This window comes from Sinohyriopsis cumingii, chromosome 15 (assembly GCF_028554795.1).
Source record: "Sinohyriopsis cumingii isolate HCF-2022 chromosome 15, ASM2855479v2, whole genome shotgun sequence".
NCBI classification, from domain to species: domain Eukaryota; kingdom Metazoa; phylum Mollusca; class Bivalvia; order Unionida; family Unionidae; genus Sinohyriopsis; species Sinohyriopsis cumingii.
The window spans coordinates 38,965,606-38,987,720 of NC_142975.1; the positions used below are offsets into that span (position 1 = coordinate 38,965,606).

The window sequence follows — 22,115 nt, forward strand, 5'->3', positions numbered from 1 at the left end:
AGCTGTATCATAGACACTTTTGATAACCAAAAGAAGGATTAATAAAACATGTTAAATTCCAATTAGGAGGTTGGTTATTTTTGAATTGTCCCCAAATAGTAAGTATTTACTAGTTATGAAATCAATTGATATGGCCTGAAATAATTGATGGTTGATTTCGTGTTGATAGTAATGGTACACATTGTTCCACAGAAGTGTACCACTTGATTTTCAGTGTAATATTTTCTAAAAGAGCTGTTTCCCCCATATTGGGAAAAAAAAAATCAATGCTCCCCGGCTACTGAGCCTCGACCTCTCTTTGCAAGTAAAATATGGAATCTGTAGACGTTGTGAATGCTAGTGGAATTGTGTTAACAAGATCTGATAATAAACTGGAAATGATTGCTGCAGCCATGCTATTTGATGTATTTTTTTATAAGTGTGGAAAAAAGAAAATGCTTAATTGAGGAAGCTTTATTGTGGAAATGTTGCAGTTCTCATTTACAGTGTCTACTATAAAAGTGGAAGCCTGATTTTAGGATGTAGTTCTTGTTGACCTATGCATGCTAATTGTACCACGCGATTCCCCACATCAGTAAATGGAGGCATAAGGGACTAAAGTAGGGATTTTGGTTATCTTCTTTACTTACCTAATGCTTATTTTTACTCTGTCTTGTCAGCTTAAATCAATCTTCTTATTTTCTAAACAGGAACCAAAACTTTGCGTGCGGTCGCGAGTTATTATTTCTATGGCGACAATTGGTAAGTGGTAGAATTGGTCGCTAACCAGTGTAGTGTACACACAGAGCTGTAGATGCCATCCCCTACTGTACTGGTTCCCAACCTTTTTTGGCTGTGACCTAAACATAATTTTAGCCTCACAACCCCATTTCAACATTTTTGTAAGATTTGCCACCCAGAGAAAAAAAATCCTGGTGACGCTCTGCAACCCTCCAAAGCATAATTGGAACGCTGATTTGGGCCAAGACCTGAGGGTTGGGAACCACTTTTCTATGATGTATACAAGAGGTTGTTGATGCCATACTCTGCAGTTGTATAAGCTATAATCTACAGTGTATACACAGAGTTGTAAATTCCATACACTATGCTGTATACAGAGTTGCAAATATCAATCTCCACAGTACATAAGAACTGTAGATGACAGTGTATTAAGAGTTGTAGATGCCATACTCTGCAATGTATACACAGTTATAAATGACATTCAGTAATGTAAACAAATAACTGTATCAGTCAAAATGTACAGTTTATTCACAATGTTGTTGATGACATACACTACAGTACATTAACAGTGCTGAAGATGATCAACTCTACAGTGTATACATAGTTCAAGATGTCACACTCTGAAGTATATACACAGTTACAAATGCCTCTATAATGAATAGCTATAGATGCCTCTAGTGTATATACAGAATCATAGATGCTATACTCCAAAGTATGCAGAGTTGTATATGCCATACTGTAATATGTATACACAAACTTGTAAATGCCATACTCTAAAGTATATAGAGTACTGTTGTAGATGCCATACTCTAAAGTATAGAGTTGTAGATGTCATACTCTAAAGAGTATATTGTTGTTGATTCATACTCTGTATAGGGTTGTAAATGCTATATTCTAAACTGTATACAGAGTTGTACATGCCATACTTTAAAGTGTAGAGAGTTGTCGATGCCATACTCTAAAGTGTATAGTGTTGTAGATGTCATAATCTGTATAGAGTTGTAAATGCCATACTCTAAGGTGTAGAGAGTTGTAGATGTCATACTCTAAAGTGCATAGTGTTGTAGTTGTCATACTCTAAAGTGTATACAGAGTTGTAGATGTCACACTCTAAAGTGTATAGTGTTGAAGATGTCATACTCTGTAGAGTTGTAAATGCCATATTCTAAAGAGTATACAGAGTTGTAGATGCCATACTCTAAAGAGCATACATAGTTGTAGATGCCATACTCTAAAGTGTAGAGAGTTGTAGATGCCACACTCTAAAGTATATAGTGTTGTAGATGTCATACTCGGTATAGTTATAAATGCCATATTCTAAAGTGTATACAGAGTTGTAGATGCCATACTCTACAGAGTAGAGTTGTAGATGCCATACTCTAAATTGTATAGTGTTGTAGATGTCATACTCTGTATAGAGTTGTAAATGATACACTCTAAAGTGTATACAGAGTTGTCAATGCCATACTCTAAATTGTAGAGTTGTAGTTGCCACACTCTAAAGCATGGGTGGGCAAACTTTCCAGTGCATGTGCCGCATACACAAATTTACACCTTGTCACGAGCCACATAGTTCATTAAGTAAAATAATTAATATTTGAAATAGCAAAAACAAAAGGTTTTTCTAAATAACATCTAATTAATTTTCAGTTGTTAATATGTTGTTAATATTTGAAAACTTAAACTTACACTTCAAAAGAAGCACATTTATTTGATAAACAGAGTAACATAAACAGAGTCAGTGCGAATGATGACTTGTTCCTAGGCCGCATGAAAACCCTTGGCAGGCTGCATGAAAGCCCTTGATGCACAGGCCTTAGTTTGCCCACCCCTGCTCTAAAGTGTATACATAATTGTAAATGCCACACTCTTAAGTGTATATATAGTTGTAGATGCCATACTCTAACATGTATATACAGTTGTAGATGCCATACTCTACAGTGTATTTGAAGTTGAAGATGTCACACTCTATGGGATATACACATAGTTGTCAAATGCAGGACGAAAAATAACCACCAATACTTCATCTAAAAGTAAGATATACTGGAAGGAGAGATTCCAATGCATATGCTAGTTTTCAAGGGACAGTAGGCTGGTATCAAAATGATTCAATGTGCACAAACAAAGAATGAAGTTATTACCATCATCCAAGTCAGCTTTTTCTCTGTCTTCCATGACAACTGGGGCAGGCTGCAGTACAGCATTTATCTCTTCTGGAATTATGGTGACCTGTAGGAAAGTCAGCCATATCAATCAACAAAAAAATTTCTCAGAACAATTCATACCTGATGGTAACTCCATCATAGAATTTAAAAAATGTTAATATGTATTCATGATAGATAATACCATTAAAAAGCCTCCTCCCCCGCCTGACCATTTTGACTACCCAAGGGTTAGTAGGACACTTAGTTCCATGTAAACCCTTTCTATATTTAGTTACCCAAAACAGTACCTACTGCTGTGGTATTTGATTGGATGCAGCTGAAAGAAATTTATCCAATCATATTGCTCATTACAGCTACCTAGTGGCCACCATAGACAATGATGCATCTCATGTGTAACTTTCTACAATTTTTTGTAGTCAAGACATACTGGCATGATGGAAATGATCATACTATCTATTTTAGTCAAGACATCTGGGCATGATGGAAATGATCATACTATCTATTTTAGTCAAGACATCTGGGCATGATGGAAATGATTGTACTATCTATTTTAGTCAAGACATCTGGGCATGATGGAAATGATCGTACTATCTATTTTAGTCAAGACATCTGGTTATGATGGAAATGATTGTACTATCTATTTTAGTCAAGACATTTGGGCATGATGGAAATGATCATACTATTTTAGTCAAGACATCTGGGCAAGATGGAAATGATCATACTATTTTAGTCAAGACATCTGGGCATGATGGAAATGATCATACTATCTATTTTAGTCAAGACATCTGGGCATGATGGAAATGATCATACTATTTTAGTCAAGACATCTGGGCAAGATGGAAATGATCATACTATTTTAGTCAAGACATCTGGGCATGATGGAAATGATCATACTATCTATTTTAGTCAAGACATCTGGGCATGATGGAAATGATCATACTATTTTAGTCAAGACATCTGGGCAAGATGGAAATGATCATACTATTTTAGTCAAGACATCTGGGCATGATGGAAGTGATCATACTATCCATTTTAGTCAAGACATCTGGGCATGATGGAAATGATCATACTATCTATTTTAGTCAAGACATCTGGGCATGATGGAAGTGATCATACTATCTATTTTAGTCAAGATATCTGGGCATGATGGAAATGATCATACTATTTTAGTCAAGACATCTGGGCATCATGGAAATGATCATATTATCCTCTTTTTAGTCAAGGCATCTGGGCATGATGGAAATGATCATACTATTTTAGTCAAGACATCTGGGCATGATGGAAGTGATCATACTATCTATTTTAGTCAAGACATCTGGGCATCATGGAAGTGATCATACTATCTATTTTAGTCAAGACATCTGGGCATCATGGAAGTGATCATACTTTTTCAGTCAAGACATATGGACACATGGAAATGATCACAACGAACATCTCAAGTTCACATAACAAGTTCTCCCACTGGTCAGTTGACCCTGCTTGCTATGAGTGGGCACTTTTTTCATTCACTTTTTGGGCACTTGTAAAAACATTTTTAACTAGCTATAGATGCCAAAGGTCAATGTGTTATGATGTGGATCAACAATCTTAGGCTAGTAATGATTCTTTTCCCCATTGATGAGGCTGGCTCCCTAAGATTATCATACAAGAAATCCTGTACTTATCTGGGAGCAATTTTCGATTTCTTCCCCCCCCCCCCATTACAATGATTGACTGTACATATCAAACTGAAAGAGATCCACACTGGTGTTGGTGTGCTTAAATTCAACAAATAAATATGGCAATAAATAATACTGTAAACCAACAAAGGACTTTCCACCCTACCCAACCCCCCTAAATATTCCAAATGGTGGCAAAAGAGGTGGAGCTGTATAGATGGATAGTGCAATGTAGAGTCCTTGCTATTAATAAATTGTCCTCATGAATGTCATTAAGATCTGACAGAAATCACTGAAGAAATAGAATATCTGAAGTGATCAACATTATATCTCATACAAGTCATCAACAATATATTTCATACAAATCAACAAGATATCTCATACGAGTCATCAACAATATATCTTATACAAGTGAACAACAATATATCTATTACAAGTGAACAACAATATATCTCATACAAGTGTTCATTAATATATTTCATACAAGTGATCAATAATACAGCTCATACAATCTCACAATCTGTTCCAATTTTAATTTTATTCTGGCAAGTTTAAGGCATGTTGACAACAAAAACAAAGCAAAGTAGCTAAATCAAGTTACAGTAACAAGCAACATGTTATGAAAATATTTAAAACTGTTCCTTGTCCTGAAAGAGACATAACTATAATGTTATTTTAGGAAAAATAATGTTGTCCTTACACACCCCTCACCAGGCAAGTGGATTGAAGGTTAGACCTGCTGCCAATGGCCTCACATATGGGTATGGTCTTTCCTGCATTCCTTAATGACATGGAGAAAAGCTGCTAAATTTTGCACATAAATGCATCCTTGAGAATACCCACATATTCAAATAATTCTGCTCTATTAACATATATTTATGTCTTGCATTCATTTGACAAAGCCAAAAGATGAAACTGTGTGCAGACATTTCTTGGTTCACATCTATTTTCTTCCCATTTTTAATACCCCTTATACTAACAAAAATAAATAAGTTTAAACCAACACTTTGCACTTCTGCACAAACAGACTGAAATAACACAATTATTTGTTGTTGTTATTGTTGGGGTTTAACACCATTTTTCAGCACAAGATAGGCTATACATAGCAGCCAGAATAAATGGTGGAGGAAGAAACCTGGAAAACCCCCAGAAGAACCACCAACCCTTTGACTATTCTGGCTATGCTGAGTGCTCTTCATTTTGGAGATGCATTCTCTCCCTCTCCCTCTCTTTTTCTCTCATGGTCATGACAGATAAAACACATCCAAGATCTGGGATTTTATGGGGGTTGGGGGATTTAACCCTCAGTGTTAATGTGTACAAGCCACCAAACATGCATGGAAGGAAATTCTAAGAAATTATTTTCAAAGGCAAGTTTAGCAACCACTTCTCTCCAATAAGGCATGATGGGATCAACAAGTTCCCTCTAATATGGCATGATGGGATAATAAAAAAATATGACTAAAATTTACATTTTCCTAACAATACAAGGTAGCAGTCACTAAATCAACTATCTTATACTAAACCTTTTGGTAGTATAGCACAGCACTAGTCACTGAGTCAACGAGCTTAAAGCTTTTGGTAGTACTGCACAGCCTTAGTCATTAAGTCAACTAGCTTATACTAAACCTTTTGGTAGTATAGCAGAGCACTAGTCAATGAGTCAACTAGCTTAAGCCTTTTGGTAGTATAGCACAGCCTTAGTCATTAAGTCAACTAGCTTATACTAAACCCTTTGGTAGTATAGCACAGCACTAGTCACTGAGTCAATGAGCTTAAACCTTTTGATAGTACTGCACAGCCTTAGTCATTAAATCAACTAGCTTATACTAAACCTTTTGGAAGTACTGCACAGCACTAGTTATTAAATTAATTGGCTGAAACTGATGCATACCTTTTCACACTGACCATACAGATCAATGATAGCATAGCAGGGCTGTGAGACCTCACGCATAGCAATGCCCTGATCTACTCCATTAACATAAAGATGCATTGCATTTTCTTCGTCCACCAGCACACCCACCATGTGACCTCGGTGAAGCTTGTCTAGGTTTGGCCCATAATGCTCCTTGATCTACAGAGCAGGAACAAAAGTAAGAAGCATAGAGCGATATAATTATTCATACATCTAATTCACCTTCATGTATAGTCAATCAACAGGCTTAATACTCCCTGATGCATGCAAGGAGGAGAGAAAATAGTGTGTGACATAATTCTTCACACAGAAATCAAATGGCTTAATTCTCCCTGATATAAGGGTGGAGATAAAACATAGTGACGTATAGTTATTCACAAAATTAACTGGCCTAATATTCCCTGATATGAGGGGGAGGGAGGCAGAAAACAATGTTATATATAGTTATTCACACATGAATCAAATGTCCAAATTCGCCTTGGTGTAAGGGGATAGAAAACACTATGGGAAATAATTATTCATATGGGAATCAACTGGCCTAAATCTTCCTGAAACAAGGAGAAAAAACATAGTAAGATATAATTATTCGCAAAGGAATTAATTGGCCTAAATCTCTATTATGTAAAGGGGAGAAAACAACATAGTGAAATATAATTATTCACACAGGAATCAACTGGCATAATTCTCATTTATGTAATGGGGAAGAAAAAACATAGTAAATATAGGAATCAATTGGCCTAAGTTTTCTTTAAGTAACGGGGAGAAAAAATATAGTGTGATATATAATTATTCACAGGAATCCAATGACCTAATTCTCCATGATATAACTATCTACATGTACAAAAATAACACAAGATCATATTAAGCAACCATCCTTTGCTCCACAGACAAGCTCATATTAAGCAACCATCCTCTGCTCCACAGACAAGCTCATATTAAGCAACCTACCTTTGCTCCAAAGACAAGCTCATATTAAGCAACCATCCTTTGCTCCACAGACAAGCTCATATTAAGCAACCATCCTTTGCTCCACAGACAAGCTCATATTAAGCAACCATCCTTTGCTCCACAGACAAGCTCATATTAAGCAACCTACCTTTGCTCCACAGACAAGCTCATATTAAGCAACCATCCTTTGCTCCACAGACAAGCTCATATTAAGCAACCATCCTCTGCTCCACAGCCAAGTTCATATTAAGCAACCATCCTTTGCTCCACAGACAAGCTCATATTAAGCAACCATCCTTTGCTCCACAGACAAGCTCATATTATGCAACCATCCTTTGCTCCACAGACAAGCTCATATTAAGCAACCTACCTTTGCTCCACAGAAAAGCTCATATTAAGCAACCATCCTTTGCTCCACAGATAAGCTCATATTAAGCAACCTACCTTTGCTCCACAGACAAGCTCATATTAAGCAACCTACCTTTGCTCCAAAGACAAGCTCATATTAAGCAACCATCCTTTGCTCAACAGACAAGCTCATGTTAAGCAACCATCCTCTGCTCCACAGACAAGCTCATATTAAGCAACCTACCTTTGCTCCACAGACAAGCTCATATTAAGCAACCATCCTTTGCTCCACAGACAAGCTCATATTAAGCGACCATCCTTTGCTCCACAGACAAGCTTATATTAAGCAACCTACCTCTGCTCCACAGACAAGCTCATATTAAGCAACCATCCTTTGCTCCACAGACAAGCTCATATTAAGCAACCTACCTTTGCTCCACAAGCTCTTATTAAGCAACCTACCTTTGCTCCACAGACATATACAGCATCACCCTGCACAACAATACAAGATTTCTTAATGGCAAGGGCAGAAACAGGGAAATTAAATCTGTCAGGTGGGAAGCTGAGAACCCCAACCATTAGAGAGGAACTCCAACGTGGGTTTAATTGGTCCAGTCGAACCTGGCAGACAGAAATATAATTCAATCTTTAGTACAACTGTGTCAGTCTTAAATATAACATAGTCTTCTTCATAACACAATGAATCTTTGTTGTAATAACATAGATCTTCATTAAAAATTATTACAGTCTCAATTTAATAGTCTAGATTATAAAACTGAATCTGTGTTTTAACAACATAAAACTTTATTATAACATTATTATAGTCAGTCTCATTGTAACAGTCTCCATTATAACAGTTAATCTTTGCTGTAACAACAAAAATCTTCATTATTACATTAATAGTCTCAGTGTAATATAGCCTCCATTATAACAGTTAATCTTTATTTTAACAACATATTACTTTATTATAATATTATTATATACAGTATCACTGTAAAAGTCTCCATTACAATAATGAATCTTTTTCTGCAACATAAATGTGGCTGAAATTGAACAATGTGTTGAAAAGTTTCAATGTGGAAAATAAAAGTCAGGAGAATGGACAACCACTGGCCATAACTCCTGTAAATGATATTATGGAATGCTGGAAATCAAATTACCTCAAGGTCTCATCAATATAAAGTTGCATGCCAAATTTGTCTGACATACAAGACAGCATATTTATATTGCAGAAACCATTGTCTGGAAGCCAGGCAATCAGGGGCCATCATGCCTATAAATTATGTCCTGGAATATTTGAACTCAAACTCACTCAAGGTCTCAACAATCTACAAACACATATCAAATCTGATTTAAATCCAACAAATCTGGTCAAGCTGTCTTGCAGAAATCAAATTCAGAAAGAAAAAACTGGGGCAAAAACTCTTCTTAACAAGACAAAACAAGAAAGTATTTTTCAAATATGTCCAGAATTTTAATTAAGAACGGGAAAGTAAACAAATATGTGCGTTTAAAAAATGTTTTCCACCAGGAAGACCAAACAGTCCAAGCAACTCACAAATTTCAAAAGATTTGAATTTTTTTAATAATGGCATGAAAATGTGATCAGGTCACCTACATTTGCATACAAACATGCATAACAAATGTTATTTATCTAACTAATTTTGCTTCATCATACTAAAAAGGTTTGTTGCTTAACATCTATGCCACAAGTTTTCAACCAATACTTTCATTCATTTAACACCCATTTTCTGGTAAGAAAATCTGTTGGAGTCTCCAAACTCCACCCTGACCAGGTTAAACGGTACAAGAAGCTCTGATCTAAATTTAAGGTGGTTGTACATGACATACTTTGTTTTCCTTGAGACATCAGGTAGATGCCACTCCCTGGTTATAGTAGAAATGTGTGACATTGGTGTCAGCATTGAAGATGACACATCTGCTTAATATGAATAATTGGCTGATTGGGTGTACTGCTCTCTCAAGGTATGGCTAGCCATTTCAGCAGGGGTCATGTTGAGGTTTGAGTAAGGGATGAAATATTTGATAATGATACCTAAAACAGCCACATCCTGGTGACTGCTTAGCTGTAAACCATCACAAATTCTTACTGTAGTTGGCCCAGAAGGCAGGTAAGAATGTCTGATTTACAGTTTGTGTTTTCTCTGACAGGAATAGCTTGGTGTTATGATAGGGTTTTGAATTATGATAAATTTACCTGGAATAGCTTTCTGGGGTGAGTTTGTGACTGCCAAAGCACTCCCTGATTGAATCTATGTTAAATGAGGTGGCTTTGGTTAAGGTAAGCTGTTTAATCTACACTTGATTTACCTGGAATAACCTGTTTTTGGTTAAGGTAAGCCATTTTTATTTACACTTGATTTACCTGGAACAACTTGTTTTTGTTGAGTTTTTGACAGGAAACTACCACTCCCTGGTTGTAGCTTGCAGCCCTCTCAGCGGTCAGTCGCCCATTACAGAGCATAATGTTCTTGCCATGGTTAGTGTTAAACTGCAGACAGGGGGCAGCACTAGTGTCTTTGTCTTGATCACTATCCACCTGAAATGTGTGACAATGATGAACTGGAACAATGGATTTTATACAAAGCAAATCAAGTCTAATTTCTCTGAAAATTACTATCAACTGCAGATCTACCTCCTAGTATACTAATATGCCTGTGTATTTATGTATATTAAATGAATATGTGTCACTGTGTGAGTGCCTATGGTTTGCTGTTTGATTTACACTTGATTTACCTGGAATGACCTGTTTTTGGTTAAGGTAAGCTATTTGATTTACACTTGATTTACATCAACTTCCCTTGGAAATCCCCCAATGGCTTGCATCTGACAGAGCCTCTGACAACCAAATCCAGCTCCAGGATTTCACGAGTGACTTAACTACAAAGCCCGGCAGAACCTGTTTAAACTGACTGGAGAAGAGATGACAGGCGAGTTTCTGGTGCCTCAAAACCAGATGCTACAGGCAGATGGGGCTTGTTAACCTTGAGTGTTCACCCATCTAGGTAAACTCTGACTTCAAACCTTCACTGCCTTGCGACTATACCCTCTGATGGGAGTCCCTAAGGCAACTTGGCATTGCTTTCAGTGTCATCTTGGCAACTCATGCAACATTGCTGGTGCTTGTCCTTTCCCTTGGATCCATCTGCTGCATTGAGAGGGGAAACCAGCTGCATGGGCAACAGCTGATTCTTCATATCACCCTGCCAAGGCTTACACCCTGGAGAGGACACTCCAGCTTTGACTCACAGCATCGACACAACACGAGAAGCAGCTGTATACTGGTTACAAGTCACTGCTCGATTGGCATAGAGACAGATGCCAGATGTTGCTTCCGACGGTGGGAGAGACCAACAGGTCTCAATGGAGAGCCTCAAGCTGGGCAGCCCCATGCCAATAAGGTGCTATCCTGCCACTGTTTGCCTGCCTTTCTGGGTGCATAGGGCTTAAGGTACATGAGTACCTGACAAGCAGACTGCAACTACTGCACCAAGAAATAACAAATGAAAACCAAAAAGGAAACCTCCAATTCTCAGCTAGGTACCTGGAATGTCCGGACCATGCTGACTGGGCTCTCAGATAACCTCCAGGCAATCAGCAATGTTCGAAAGGCTTTAGTCATCAACGATGAATTTGCAAGACTCCAGGCTGACATCGCCTCACTACAGGTGACACGGTTACCAGATTCGGGTCCCTCAGAGAAAAGAACAACACGTTCTTCTGGCAAGGAAAGAGAGCCGACGAAGCCTGAGAGTTTGGTGTTGGATTTGCCCTCAGGAACTCTCTGCTGGGGATGGTAGAACCCTGCCAACAAGGAAACGGAAGATTGCTATCCCTCTGCCTCCACACCACAACCAGGCCTGTCAACCTGATCAGCATTTACGCTCCCACACTAAGCACCACAGCAGATACCAAGGATGCCTTCTACAAGTTAGACTCACACATCGACAAAATTCCCAAGGAAGGGAACTTGATTTTGCTGGGTGACTTCAATGCTAGAGTGGGTGCCGACCATGACTCTTGGCCCTCCTGTCTTGGCAAGTTTGGCATTGGGAAGATGAATGAGAATGGGCAGCAACTCCTACAGATGTGCTCATACCATGATCTCAGCATCACCAATTCATTCTTCATTCTTGCAGACAAAGCCACCGCACAAAGTGTCTTGGAGGTATCCCCGGTCCAAACACTGGCACCAGCTGGACTTGATCATTATGAGATGGTCTGCCACAAAGTGTGTGCTTCTTACCCATACCTTCCACACCACTGACTATGAGACCAATCACTTGCTAGTGTGTTGCAAAATGAAGCTTCAGTCAAAGAAGATTCACTGCTCTAGGCAAGATGGTAAACCACGCATCGATGTGAGCAAGATGTTATATCCAGACAAGATTGAGGAATTCACTTATGCCCTCTCCAAAGTATTTGATTCAGAACTCCCCAATGGCAGTGCCAAAGAAAGATGGGATCACATCAGAGAGACCGTGTACAGCACAGCCACATGGATCTTTGGTAAGAATCAATCAAAGAATGATGACTGGTTTGAGGCTAACTCCACCACACTCATGCCAGCCATAGAAGAGCATCATAGTGCTCACCTGGAATACAAGTGATCCCCCTACCAGGGGACACTACAGGCATACAGGTCTACCAGAAGCAAAATGCAGGGAATAGCATCCCAGCAGAAGTCATCAAGTACGGCTTCAGCGTGCTGCTCACACACCTGCATGACCTCATCTGCCAGTGCTGGGATGAAGGTGCAGTGCCTCAGAACATGAGAGACACCAACACCATAACCATGTACAAGAACAAGGTTTTGAGAAAAACAACTGCAACAACTACTCCCTTCTCAGCATAGTGGGTAAAGTCTTCGCATGCATCAGCCTGAACAAACTGCAGATGCTTGCCTACAGAGTGTATCCAGAATCACAGTATGGGTTCTGTGCAGAGAGGTCCACAATTGACATGATCTTCACAGACCACTCTTCCTGGAATTTATAGACCTCACCAAGGTGTTTGATCTGGTCAGCAGAGACAAACTTTCCACAATTCTGGTGAAGACTGGATGCCCTACAAAGCTGCTAAGCATGATCCAGTGCTCATACAATGACATGAAAGGCACAGTGCAGTACGATGGCTCAATGTCCAACCCCCTTCAACATCTGCAGCAGAATGAAATAGGGCTGTGTCCTTGCCCCCGCACTCTTTGGCAACTTCTTCGCTGTCTGGCTCAAGCACGCCTTTGGGACATCCACAGAAGGGATCTACCTGCACATGTGATCAGATGGCAGACTGTTCAACCTGGCATGACTGAAGGCAAAGAGCAAAGTGCGAGAAGCAACCATCAGAGACATGCTCGTTGCAGACAATGATCTCTAGCCATACACAGAAGCTGAGCTACAGCACCTGACGGCCCACTTTGCTAACAAAAATGTGATGAGTTTGGGTTGACCATAAGCCTCAAGAAAACCAACAAGATGGCTCGGGATGTGACATGGACCCCCATCATCATCAACATCTACAAACTTGAGGTACTCAGTTGGTTCATGTACCTCAGCTCTACCATCACCAACAATCTCTCACACGATGATGAGCTCAACAAGCGGATTGGAAAGTCATCAACAACTCTCTTCAGGTTGTAGCAGAGAGTGTGGAACAACAGCATGCTGATCCTGAACACTAAGATCACCGTGTACCATGCCTGAGTGCTAAGCACTCTCCTGTACGCCAGTGAAACCTGGACTCTGTACGCCTCACAAGAGAAAAGACTGAATGCCCTTCACATGCAATGCCTCCGACGCATACTCATGATCACCTGGAGCAATCGAGTAACAAACAATGAGGTGCTTGAATGTGCAAAGATTTCCAGCATGGTCATACTCCTCCACCAACATCGCATCAGATGGCTGGACAATGTATGTCGGCTGGATGACAGACGGATCCCCAAAGACCTTCTTTATTTGAAATTTGCCTCTGGCAAAAGATCGATCAGACGGACATCTCCGCTTCAAGGATGTCTGCAAGCACACCATGAAAGTCCTAGACATTGATGTCAACACCTGGGAAGAGTTTGCTCTAGACAGGGCCAGCTGGCAACAAACTGATCACTGGTCTGAACACCAGTGAGGACAAGCTACGCTTGCTAGCTGAAGAGAAGAGATCTCAGAGGAAGAAGAAGCAGCTCCAACCCACAACAGACTCAACCTTCAAGTGCAGCAAGGACTGCCACTCCCGTGTTGGGCTCTATTGCCACAGCAGATGCTGCACAACCACCAACTGGGACATCTCTCATGAGCCCACTTCCATCGTCTTTTGAGACTAATGGATGCTAACCAACCAATGTGTCTATGCATTTTCAAGACTAACATTTACAATTCAGTATGCCAGTGGATTTTTAATGCTGACAAGCAGTAGAACTGACTGCATGTGCATGTATTATGTACATTATTTTGTCATGTATTTACCAACATGTGTGTACCATGTCTGTTATTTTCTCATGTTTTTACCAACTTGTGTACCATGTCTGTTACTTTGTCCTGTTTTCACCAACTGTGTACCATGTCTGTTATTTTGTCGTGTATTTACCAATTTGTGTGTACCATCTGTTATTTTGTCATGCGTCATGTCTTTACCAACTTGTGTGTACCATGTCTGTTATTTTCTCATGTTTTTACCAACTTGTGTACCATGTCTGTTACTTTGTCCTGTTTTCACCAACTGTGTACCAGTCTGTTATTTTGTCATGTATTTACCAATTTGTGTGTACCATCTGTTATTTTGTTATGTGTCATGTCTTTACCAACTTGTGTGTACCATCTCTGTAACTGAAGTTTGTTGTGTGGAAATGATTCACTAATTTGTACTTCCATGTGTCATTTTTTCTGTGCTAAAGTGCATTAAATTTCACACCTGGATGGCAATGCAAGTTTAACAGTCACATTAGATATATGTATCAACATGTCTGTCTGTATATATGCCAACTTCCAAATTACAGACCCTAAAACAGGAAATTTTACTAGATCTGCCTATTTGTGTGCAATCCAAGTGCATTTCATTTGCATTCCTTTCAGGTTTGTAAATCATCTTATTGTTTTAGTTCATGTTTAGAATTTTACATTCATCACTTTCATCCATCCTGTGTATGTTTAGTTGAAATGGTTTATTTTTCTAAAGTTTAGGCAATTTTCATCTTGATATTTTTAGATTTTTAACTTTTAACCAGCACTACAACTGTACTGGCATGCCAATGACCCATCCAACCATCCATTCATACATACCATCCACTGTCCATTTGCCTGTCTGTCTGTGAACTTACCTCCACATGACAGGTGAGCTCTGAATCATCAGTGGGTGTAGAAACAGTACTCTCAGTTCCCATCACAGCATTGCTCACCACAGACACAGAATCCACCATACCAAATAGGTCGATCACAGCAAAAACATTCTGCAATAATAAAATTAATAAGGAGGAAAGAAAGTTACAATTTTCTCAAATATAAGTGTATATGGATACCCTTACCACATTTCAATGCAAGCATGTTTCTACCCCTCTACAGCACTTCAGTGCAAACATGTTTCAAATTCTTTATCACATTTCAATGCAAGCATGTTTCTACCCCTCTACAGCACTTCAGTGCAAACAAGTTTCAAATCCTTTATCACATTTCAATGCAAGCATGTTTCTACCCCTCTACAGCACTTCAGTGCAAACATGTTTCAAATTCTTTATCACATTTCAATGCAAGTAGGTTTCTACCCCCCTACAGCACTTCAGTGCAACATGTTTCAAATTCTTTATCACATTTCAATGCAAGCATGTTTCTACCCCCCTACAGCACTTCTGTGCAAACAAGTTTCAAATCCTTTATCACATTTCAATGCAAGCATGTTTCTACCCCTCTACAGCACTTCAGTGCAACAAGTTTCAAATCCTTTATCACATTTCAATGTCAGCATGTTTCTACCCCTCTACAGCACTTCAGTGCAAACAAGTTTCAAATCCTTTATAACATTTCAACGTAGCATGTTTCTACCCCTCTACAACACTTCTGTGCAAACATGTTTCAAATCCTTTATCACATTTCAATGCAAGCATGTTTCTACCCCTCTACAGCACTTCAGTGCAAACATGTTTCAAATTCTTTATCACATTTCAATGCAAGTAGGTTTCTACCCCCCTACAGCACTTCAGTGCAACATGTTTCAAATTCTTTATCACATTTCAATGCAAGCATGTTTCTACCCCCCTACAGCACTTCTGTGCAAACAAGTTTCAAATCCTTTATCACATTTCAATGCAAGCATGTTTCTACCCCTCTACAGCACTTCAGTGCAACAAGTTTCAAATCCTTTATCACATTTCAATGTCAGCATGTTTCTACCCCTCTACAGCACTTCAGTGCAAACAAGTTTCAAATCCTTTATAACATTTCAACGTAGCATGTTTCTACCCCTCTACAACACTTCTGTGCAAACATGTTTCAAATCCTTTATCACATTTCAATGCAAGCATGTTTCTACCCCTCTACAGCACTTCAGTGCAAACATGTTTCAAATTCTTTATCACATTTCAATGCAAGCATGTTTCTACCCTTCTACAGCACTTCAGTGCAAACATGTTTCAAATCCTTTATCACATTTCAATGTCAGCATGTTTCTACCCCTCTACAGCACTTCAGTGCAAACATGTTTCAAATCCTTTATCACATTTCAATGCAAGCATGTTTCTACCCCTCTACAGCACTTCAGTGCAAACAAGTTTCAAATCCTTTATCACATTTCAGTGTTAGCATGTTTCTACCCTCTCTACAGCACTTCAGTGCAAACAAGTTTCAAATCCTTTATCACATTTCAATGCAAGCATGTTTCTACCCCTCTACAGCACTTCTGTGTAAACATGTTTCAAATCCTTTATCACATTTCAATGCAAGCATGTTTCTACCCCTCTACAGCACTTCAGTGCAAACAAGTTTCAAATCCTTTATCACATTTCAATGCAAGCATGTTTCTACCCCTCTACAGCACTTCAGTGCAAACATGTTTCAAATTCTTTATCACATTTCAATGCAAGTATGTTTCTACCCCTCTACAGCACTTCAGTGCAAACATGTTTCAAATCCTTTATCACATTTCAATGCAAGCATGTTTCTACCCCTCTACAGCACTTCAGTGCAAACATGTTTCAAATTCTTTATCACATTTCAATGCAAGCATGTTTCTACCCCCCTACAGCACTTCTGTGCAAACAAGTTTCAAATCCTTTATCACATTTCAATGCAAGCATGTTTCTACCCCTCTACAGCACTTCAGTGCAACAAGTTTCAAATCCTTTATCACATTTCAATGTCAGCATGTTTCTACCCCTCTACAGCACTTCAGTGCAAACAAGTTTCAAATCCTTTATAACATTTCAACGTAGCATGTTTCTACCCCCCTACAACACTTCTGTGCAAACATGTTTCAAATCCTTTATCACATTTCAATGCAAGCATGTTTCTACCCCTCTACAGCACTTCAGTGCAAACATGTTTCAAATTCTTTATCACATTTCAATGCAAGCATGTTTCTACCCCTCTACAGCACTTCAATGCAAACATGTTTCAAATCCTTTATCACATTTCAATGTCAGCATGTTTCTACCCCTCTACAGCACTTCAGTGCAAACATGTTTCAAATCCTTTATCACATTTCAATGCAAGCATGTTTCTACCCCTCTACAGCACTTCAGTGCAAACAAGTTTCAAATCCTTTATCACATTTCAATGCAAGCATGTTTCTACCCCTCTACAGCACTTCTGTGTAAACATGTTTCAAATCCTTTATCACATTTCAATGCAAGCATGTTTCTACCCCTCTACAGCACTTCAGTGCAAACAAGTTTCAAATCCTTTATCACATTTCAATGCAAGCATGTTTCTACCCCTCTACAGCACTTCAGTGCAAACATGTTTCAAATTCTTTATCACATTTCAATGCAAGTATGTTTCTACCCCTCTACAGCACTTCAGTGCAAACATGTTTCAAATCCTTTATCACATTTCAATGCAAGCATGTTTCTACCCCTCTACAGCACTTCAGTGCAAACATGTTTCAAATTCTTTATCACATTTCAATGCAAGTATGTTTCTACCCCCCTACAGCACTTCAGTGCAAACAAGTTTCAAATCCTTTATCACATTTCAATGCAAGCATGTTTCTACCCCTCTACAGCACTTCAGTGCAAACATGTTTCAAATTCTTTATCACATTTCAATGCAAGTATGTTTCTACCCCTCTACAGCACTTCAGTGCAAACATGTTTCAAATCCTTTATCACATTTCAATGCAAGCATGTTTCTACCCCTCTACAGCACTTCAGTGCAAACATGTTTCAAATCCTTTATCACATTTCAATGCAAGCATGTTTATACCCCTCTACAGCACTTCAGTGCAAACATGTTTCAAATCCTTTATCACATTTCAATGCAAGCATGTTTCTACCCCTCTACAGCATTTCAGTGCAAACAAGTTTCAAATCCTTTATCACATTTCAATGTTAGCATCTTCAGGCACTCCCACCATATCTCCATACAACTGCTTTGAGGCACCCCTGGTCAACAACCATAATTCGTATGGTCAATTCATCTCTACACCAGATGTATATATTCCTTCCCATGAAACTGGCTTTAAGTTTCTGTAATGTCACTGCACACGTTTATTTTTAACTAATATATAGCAAGCCAGGAAGCCACTGGAAATTCCCTCATACTGATTGTGATCACCATTTGAAATTCTCCATACTGAATGTGACTGTTTGGAAATCCCCCACAATGAATGTTACAGTCATTGAAAATTCCCCCATATTGAATGTGACAGTCATTGGAAATTCCCCCATATTGAATGTGACAGTCATTGAAAATTCCCCCATATTGAATGTGACAGTCATTGGAAATTCCCCCATATTGAATGTGACAGTCATTGGAAATTCCCCCATAATGTGACAGTCATTGGAAATTCCCCCATAATGAATGTGACAGTCACTGGAAATTCCTAATACATGTACTGAATTGGAAATTACCCAATACTGAATATGACAGCCATTGGAAAATCCCCCAAACTGAATATGACAGCCATTGGAAAATCCCCCAAACTGAATATGACAGCAATTGGAAATTCCCTCACACTGAATGTGAGTCATAGGAAATGTACCCACAATGAATGTGACATTTTTAAATATGCATGTATCAATTTGTATTGTTTCCTAGTTGGCCACATTGTGATATTTTCAGCTGGCAGTATATTTTTCAACTGATAACACATTTTACAATGTAGCATGAGACATGTATAAAGCCATAGTACCCTGGCAGATGCTGTGTAGGCAAGAGTAAACTGATCCTGTGTGATTAATAGAGATGTAGTAACCTGGTTGGTGTTATGTAGGCAAGAATACAATTATACTGTGTGACTAATAGAGATGTGGTAACCTGGTTGGTGTTATGTAGGCAAGAGTAAAATGATATTGTGTGATTAATAGAGATGTAGTAACCTGGTTGGTGTTATGTAGGCAAGAGTAAAATGATATTGTGTGACTAACAGAGATGTAGTAACCTGGTTGGTGTTATGTAGGCAAGAGTAAAATGATCCTGTGTGATTAATGGATATGTAATACTCTGGTAGGTTCTGTGTAGATAAGAGTAAAATGATACTGTGTGACTAATAGAGATGTAGTACCCTGGTTGGTGTTATGTAGGCAAGAGTACAATTATACTGTGTGACTAACAGAGATGTGGTAACCTGGTTGGTGTTATGTAGGCAAGAGTAAAATGATACTGTGTGACTAACTGAGATGTAATACCCTGGTAGATACTGTGTAGGAAACAGTTAATGATATTGTGTGCTTAATAGAGACGTAGTACCCTGGTAGGCACTGTAATCAAAAAGTAAAATGATTGTGTGATTAATAGCAATATAGTACTCTGGTAGGTGTTATGCAGGCAAGAGTAAAATGATACTGTGTAACTAACAGAGATGAAGTACAGTGGTTCCCCTCTTATACGGATACCCCTTCTGCACAGGGAAAGTGGCCTTATAAGACAGGTGGCCTTTCCAGAAGGGGACTCAATTTTTTATGAGAAGTGTATATAATGTATATATAGTAGGAAAGCTACATCAAAACATTTAATATCTTCATATAATATATTCGTTTGAAAGTAACATTAATTATTAAAAGGTTCTTCCTGTCTTAAGAATAAACTTATTGCAAGCGAATAGACATTAGTAGTTATTATTCTTGACATAAGCGTGATATGTAAATAGGGTATTGTTGTCATGCACATTGTAAAACCATTCAAAAACGTCATTTAAATCTTGGTACATACATAATTCTCTTTCCATTTGCTCCATTTACCCACTGCTGCTGAACAATCTCCTTATCACTTATGATGTTGTTTATTCGAGTCTTTTCAACATAAAATTGTCTTATTTAAGTCTTTTCTACAATTTTTTTAAGCAACTTCCCCCTCCCAATTCCCCAATGTTGTCAAGTAGAATAACCAACTTTCTTTTTAAATAATATGTCTCTGTTTAACTGATGACATGTTAATGTTTGGTAATGATTGATTCAGATGTTGCTAACTGTATGCAATTTAATTATACAGACAAAACTTAAGTAGAGTGGACGAAATGCCTTCTTCATAAAAGAAGTGACAGATGTATTGTCACGTGATTTTTTGTTCTCTGTCAGGTGCCCAGTTTTGTTCAAGGATATTTCTCAATGTGTTTATCCACAAAATCTATTTTTAGCCTATCCTGACCATGTTATGATCCTGACAATTATGTCCAGTTGTAATCATCAATGAGAAGAACTTGACAGATGTGTGAAGCCCAAAACTCTGTCACAACATTATTATGCCCATTCCTGTAAATGTCGGCTTGTATAGACCATGATATAATATTAATCTTAGTGTTACATGTACTTTAACCCACACTTCTTTCAATAACGGAAACCTAACATTGGGAGACAGGTATCAATGGTAGCAATAATCTGATTTAGTATTACTTCGTAAATTATGATATGAATTAATTATTGGTTCTGGACACATCTGAAATAAAACATTTTACTTTTTTTCCCTAATATGCTGGCCGCTGGTCGCATTAAAGGGATGGCCATTCTTGAGGGGTACTTATGAACACAAACTCGTCGGTGCCAAGGGAGTCTGGCCTAAGAAGCAGGTGGCTGCTGGTCAAGGGGGGGGGAGGAGGGGGGCATTTAGGAGGGGGACCGCTGTACCCTGGTAGATGCTGTTTTTGAAGAGTAAAATGATACTGTGTGATTAATAGAGATTTGTACCCTGGCAGGATCTGTGAAACATCTTAACTTCAATACTACCTGATTTCACTGCCTATGGTCACATAAATTGTGATCATGGCAAATTTGTTCTCTGCTACAAATTAGATCTCCATTATAAGTGATCTGCAACTGATATATTGAGGGACAAGCATTAATTTATAACAAATAGTGAATTCACAAATATCTCAGGGATTTAATGCAGGCAAAATGTTAGGGCATGTAAATAACATATATAATTTACTTTCCTAATGCAGGCAAAATGTTAGGGCATGTAAATAACATATATAATTTACTTTCCACCTACGGTTTCCTTTCTATGAATGCAATGACTCTCTACTATCTTTAAAGAATTTCCAGGAATTCAAGATAAGACCATTTCTTCTTTTTAACTGCAGAGTGTAGTGTTGAAACCATCCTCAACATTCTTGAGCAAAAAATTTTTCAAATCAGCCACTAAGGTGGCTATCTGGATATAAGAATGGTACCATCTTCATTTAAGACAAACCAGACAACATTAGAAGACGTTGGTGATAACCTCATACTAACATGATTTATTCAGGAGATTTAGGACGCCATTTTCATTAAGGATCAACAAGGCATCAAACCTTGTCTTTTTGTGACAACGCCATATTGATATGACCATCCATTCAGAAGGAATACTGATATCAAGATTTTCAAGATGGTCAATGTGGTGGTCATGTTTAATGTTGTAATGGAGCTATACTCATTTTGGACCAACATGAAGTCTTGGATTGTTCCAGGAATAACTCTTACCTTTGGAATGTTGGAAGCAGCAATTCCCATGTCCTCTCCATTGATGTAAATATGCATTGTTCCATCATGACTTCTCTGTACACCCACCCTCGTCCCAATCTGAAAGTCAGTGTGTTATGGAAAATTATTTTAGTAACTACTTCTGACAGGAAGACAGAACAAAAAATAGCACCACAAAAGAAGTGGAATAATATGTCTCAAGTGTTCCACCACTGCATAATCCAAACCTGGCAAAGTCGGCC

At 38.5% G+C, this 22,115-nt stretch overlaps 1 protein-coding gene across 1 annotated transcript in view; it reads right to left on the bottom strand.

The window, feature by feature from the left end:
* LOC149781647 (neuralized-like protein 4) overlaps positions 1 to 22,115 on the bottom strand; it is a 128,887-nt gene that overhangs the window by 36,670 nt on the left and 70,102 nt on the right. Inside the window, exons 16-21 of the mRNA XM_089935716.1 lie at positions 21,874 to 21,972; positions 15,088 to 15,216; positions 10,141 to 10,314; positions 8,217 to 8,375; positions 6,438 to 6,617; positions 2,862 to 2,949 (exon numbers count right to left, since the gene is read on the bottom strand). Of these exons, the coding sequence (XP_089791842.1) occupies positions 2,862 to 2,949; positions 6,438 to 6,617; positions 8,217 to 8,375; positions 10,141 to 10,314; positions 15,088 to 15,216; positions 21,874 to 21,972 (829 nt within the window). The remainder of the gene's footprint in view (positions 1 to 2,861; positions 2,950 to 6,437; positions 6,618 to 8,216; positions 8,376 to 10,140; positions 10,315 to 15,087; positions 15,217 to 21,873; positions 21,973 to 22,115) is intronic.